The 5661-nt window shown below is 35.8% G+C and overlaps 1 protein-coding gene across 1 annotated transcript; it reads right to left on the reverse strand.

The window, feature by feature from the left end:
• Positions 1–762: 762 nt before the first annotated feature.
• Positions 763–3316, reverse strand: LOC18431667 (uncharacterized). The gene is made up of 2 exons (XM_006841783.4): positions 2761–3316; positions 763–1315 (listed from the first exon to the last, which is right to left on the reverse strand). Exons 1-2 carry the CDS (start codon positions 3232–3234, stop codon positions 956–958), a joined length of 834 nt encoding a protein of 277 aa, XP_006841846.2. The 5' UTR covers positions 3235–3316; the 3' UTR covers positions 763–955.
• Between the last annotated feature and the right edge of the window lie 2345 nt (positions 3317–5661).

Genomic DNA, 5661 nt, shown 5'->3' on the forward strand with positions numbered 1-5661 from the left:
GTCGGATGTTTGACACTAACGTATAAATCACTTATGAGAAAAAAAAAAGAAATTTGATCCTAACAAAGTAACTACGTGGTCTAGCACACCAAAAATTCGTGGGATGTTTTCTTTTTCTCGTGAAAGCTTTTTATTGATTGTAAAGGAAAAATAAAGATTGTAAAGGAAGAATAAAAAAGAAACTTGATCTGAATTTCCCCTCTGAGAATGAGGTTGATCAATTTGGCTTCCATTCCCCTCTGAGAATGAGGTTGATCAATTTGGCTTCCATTCCCCTCTGAGAATGAGGTTATCAGCGTTCATGGAGAGGGGACAAGGTTTAGTCCCTGACTCCTTTCTCTCTCCTCCAATTTTCTCTCTTTTTTCTCTTGTTTCTTTGTTTTAGTTGTTCAGCAGTCATCCTTGACGACCTTTGTTTTAGTAGTTCAGCAGTCGTCCTTGACAGGTCATCAAGGTTCATGGAGGGTAAGGCTCACCTCCCTTGAGTCCCACTCTCCGATTTTCTTAAGGTTCACGTAGGGTAAGGTTCACCTCCCTTGAGTCCCACTCTCCAATTTTCTTTTTTTTTTCCTTTTTTTTTTGAGTATTTCGGACTAATCGTTGAGGTAGTTCAGCAGTAAGAATCAAATTTGAGATATAATATTGTTCAACTCAACTGCTAACGACTCAAGCTCAAGCTCGATTCCTACTCTCTCCTCCAACTGATTCTATAATTCAATAATTTCCCGAATTATATATATGTATATATAGCATGCTTTCCTGGAACCTGAATGGTACTACCAAACCACTAATTATAGAATTTCCATCCCCTTTACATATCAGAACCCAAAAGGCCAAACCGAATGACATGTAAGAAGTAAATCAAATGCAAGCACAGTAAATGTACAATGCGGCTAGAAAACATTGGCCAAAGACACCAAATCAAAGAGACGGAGAAAAAGAGTGGATTATTCCCTTACAGGTTATCAGGCAACTGGAAGTGTTGAGAACCAAAGCTTTGAAGGGAACTATTTTGAACAAAAACAACAACTCCGCATTTGTTACTGCTGAATCCATCCCAGAGAGAGAAGGTGATTGATCCATTCACATTCTTCTTCGCTGAAATGTCACGAACAGTGCACAATTTCTCCAATTTCCTCACCACAAAGTCATTAGTGAGGACACGACCTTTGTTCTCACCTTTTGAGCAATCGGTTACGAGGTTGCTTTCGTAGAGAGCAGCCATCACATCCATGCCCTTTGAGTGAACCTTCCATCGCAATGGACCAGCCAAGGACACTTGCAGTGTGTCCTGAGATGGCCTTTGAAAAGTTGCCTGCTTGATTTGAAGAAAAACCAATTTGGGTCACAGATTTTATTGTTTTCTGATAGATGATACATAGAGGAAGGTTTGGTCACAAAAAGGAGATATTTTCATGTAAGAGAGGGGAATAGGTGAGACAAGCAATCAGGAGTGGAAATCCAGACCTTCGACCGTAGTGAACTACATGTAATTTTATAAAAAATGTAATGGAAGAGAACCATGGGTTCTTGGAAGTTATGTCAAATTTTCAAGGAAATTCAGAGAGACAAGATGGCCAAGAAAACCAACTAAAGAACAGGAGATTACAAACTGTACAAACATAGAGGAAAGATGAGAATGGATTCACATAATTCATCATCATTATGATGCTTATGAATGACAAGGAAATCTCTTTTTACTAGGGAATCATTCAATGAATCGATAGTACATGCAATTTGATGAGAATATTTTTCAAGAAATTTATAGTTTATTTATCAAGGAAAGAGAAAGTATGATGAATAAAGCTAAATGGGATACAACAGATGATAAGTTGAAATATTGATCTGAGAAATTGATAAATTTATCAAATAATATCCAGAAAGCTGGAATCTCTCCCATTTTCTCTTCAATCTAAATCCTCCCTCAAAATAAACCTAAACCTAAACCTAAACCAAAACCAAAACCAAAACCAAAACAAATTTAGAAAACCATCTCCAAAAGTGGGAATCACCCTCTGTAGGAATTGGGCCTACCTTTAGAATGAGGGTAAAAACCCTCCCTGCCCTTGCTCGTTTTTTCATATAACCCTTGCCATATGATTTATGATCGAAGGGCTACAAAGATATCACCTGTATTCCAAATATAGTATTGACTTCTACAAAATCATTGCCTTTAATTTCAAATTGCGACAGATGAATAGCCCATTGAATTAATCAGAGATGCATCTTAGACTCATGAAATGGACAGTCCAGATATGTTTTCATCAAAATAATCCTCATAATTTTGTTTAGACGGTTTTGAGAATGAGAGAATTTTTAGACCAAATTTCATCTTAAGAGATTTGTCTAAATAAGCGAATGGACGGTCCAGATATGTTTTCATCAAAATAATCCTCAGAACCTTGTTTAGATAGTTTTGAGAATGAAAAAAATTTTAGGCCAAATTTCATCTTAATATATGTTTAAACGAGCACGAAAGCCATTGTACTAACCCACATCCGATGTCTTGCAAAATGCATCCATTTTCTTACAAGAAGCAACGGCCATTTTCTTACAAGAAGCAACGGCTAGCTTAAAGTGTGTCAAAACAAAGAAACAGGTTCGCATCAATGAATCAAATCACAATGCTATCAAATCAAACAGAAAAGAGGGAGAGAAGGAGAAAGAGAGGAATTCCATAGAAAAGCAGAACCAAATGGTAAGAGAGAGTAGTAATCAAAGCAAAGGATCCGATCTACAGAGAGAAAGAAACAAACCAACCTGCATATTAGGCCCAGGAAACCTAGCTGCCGATCTGATCTCTGATAAAAGCTCCTGCTCCTTCGTGCCGAGACATTGAGACCTCCCCTGCACCACAACCTGAGGAGTGTATATACTATCCATCCTCAATGCCTCAACATAAGCCTTCTGTCTAACGCTCCAGAGACTGGAACCATAGGGATCCTTCCAACCCAAATAATCCCAATACTCAACGTGATAAGCCAGCACAATAACGGGAACCTCATTCTGAAGATCTCCTCTCCCTAACCTCGAAATCAAGAGCTCCGCTTCAGGAGAGGTGGCGCAGCCTTGCGAAGTGAAGAGCTCAACAAGAACATGGCCTCCTCCTTTCTTTTGGTCGTCAGAGGAATCTCCGGCGGGGGCGCCTCCCGTCGTGTGCACTTTGGCAGCGTTTTCCGGCAAATCGTCGCCGTGGCTGCCGCCGTAGAAGCACCTAAAGAAGCGCGGCGCCATCGCCGGCGACAGGAGATTTCCGGGCTGTGTTTCCTTCTCTCTCCCGCTCTTATCAGGCGGTTTGTTGTGTCAGGGGAAAGGTGCAAAGAGGTGCGCGTTAAGCGGTTTAAAAAGGGTCGAATTTTGGGCGGTGCATGGAGTCGTATTCATTTTTAGAAAGGTCACGGTTTCTGCGCTTATTATTCTAAAAGATCATAATTAAATTTCGCATAGATTTATAGAGATTAGAAGTCCACACCAAGATGATAACTGTTTTTGTGATAAATTTAGTGGTGGTCTCGGTTAAATCTCACACCCATATGCACGTTGGTGGGGGAAGGTGATCATTATTCATTTTTTAAATATAATTTCATTCTAAATTTTACAAAATATATTATTTAATATGAGGGCATAAAAAAATATATATGAAAACTAAAACTATTAATTATATTAAAAAGACATTCAAACGGTTAGTTACACTTATTTTTTAAATGGACCACCTATTTGCATCTATTTTTTATATGGATCTTTTATATCTCTGGACCGTATATTATTGAAATGCGGTCCAATCTGCATGAAACAATTTTCTTTTTAAAAATGACTAAAGAACAACCGTTTCATGTAGGCTGAACTGCATTTATATAATATATGATCCCGAAAACTAAAGCTTTTATCTTAAAGATGGATGTAAATAGGTCGTCCATCTAAAAACAATTTTAACTAACGATTCCAATGTTTACTTAATATCATTATTTTTTTATTTTTTAATATTTATTTGTTTTTATATTTATAATTATTATATTAAAAATTATATATTCTCTAAAAATTAAGATCAAATTATATTTAAAAAATACATTTATTGCCAAGCCCTCATATCTACAGTGCAGAGGACATCCGCATGCTAACCGCGTCCATGACTAAAATGCCCATATTTCACTATCTTGGTAACCCAAAAGTTGAGAGTTTCAATCTCCATCATTAATCTTTCTTAAAAGAAATAAAATAAATTTTGTGTAGCTGGCAGGTGAAGACCATTTGAGAAATGGGGGATTTGATGAAGTGAGAGTAAACTTTTCATTATCAAGAGTAACATACGATAGCTAGAGGGCTCTTATTTTGTTTCTTAGCGATTAGGACAACCATCCCTAATTAATAAAAGAAAAAGTTTATATAAGTTTGTAACCTAAAATGTAGAATTACATATGCACCAAAAAAATCCATTAGAAAATGTTGCTTTAATGTTGAAAAAAACCTCTAATTGATCATCTTGACATCTAAATGTATGAATATGAAATAAAAAAGAAATTTTGAGTCTAAAAAATAGTGCATTTTGCAATACATTATCTAGACTGTATATTTTCAAGATTTTCGTATGTTTACAGATCTACTTGATTTTAACCATTTTTAGAGTTTAAAATTTTATAATTAGATATAAAAATAGATTTTTAGGTAATCATAAGATTTTTTTTCATCAAAATACATGTTATGATAAAATTTGAAGGTGTGCTTTAAGTGGATTGTTTAAGGTTATAACCTTATAGAAACCACACCCATTAATAAATTCATAATCCATGCATAATTATTTAAGTAATCTAACCACAAAAACTATCTAATTGGAAACCTTATCAATATGGCATGTACATTGTCTATGGAAGATATGTCATAAAGAGTGAGGTTTGTAGAAGGTGTTCATTTAACTATAAAGTAAGGTGTAATTAACTTTCGAAAAAAAAAAGGCATAACTTTTAATGTTGTTAGAAGATGTAGTTTTGATGTCAAAATTTTTAAGATGGATTAAACCATATTCAATTTTAATTATGAAATTTGAAATTTTAAAAATAATATAAATCAAACAAATATATGAATACTTAAAAATATTAAAAACAGGCCTCACAGATAAATTGTTGTGAGATGTATAATTTTTTGTTGCTTTAAAAATATTCATAGCTCTCAAGGTTGAGATAATTAATTCAAGACTTTCGAACGTTGGCTTCTTTTCTGCAAGATTCTTGATGTGAACTTTACTTTTGCACTACAAAGTTACAGCGTTATATAAACGTTTTCTTCTAGAAAAGTCTAAACCTGTCATCTATAAATAAATAACGAGGGGAAATATTTTGTTACGGCGTTTTGGCCACCGCAACTTTTAACTTTTCTAAAGTAGGTATTCTGTCGGTTCGCGACGACACGTGTCGATGGCAAATGGGGCAGGTGAAATGCGGTCCCCTGACCTACTGTTTGCGGGTGATCTGTGCCCGTCCGGTTGGTTGACGGAAGCCACCTGCCTCAATGTCCAAACTTTGACAAATTTACCCCTTTCTTTTCAGCATTGACGATGTAAAGTTTGTTAGAAATCCCACGTGGGAACTCCCATCGACTGTCTCCCAGGTATGGACTATCCTGATGACCATTGAAGAGTATAATTGCAACGCCTTTGTCAAACATCAT

Source organism: Amborella trichopoda, chromosome 2 (assembly GCF_054954075.1).
Source record: "Amborella trichopoda isolate Santa Cruz 75 chromosome 2, AtrichopodaSantaCruz75HAP2 v2.0, whole genome shotgun sequence".
Taxonomy (NCBI): Eukaryota; Viridiplantae; Streptophyta; class Magnoliopsida; order Amborellales; family Amborellaceae; genus Amborella; species Amborella trichopoda.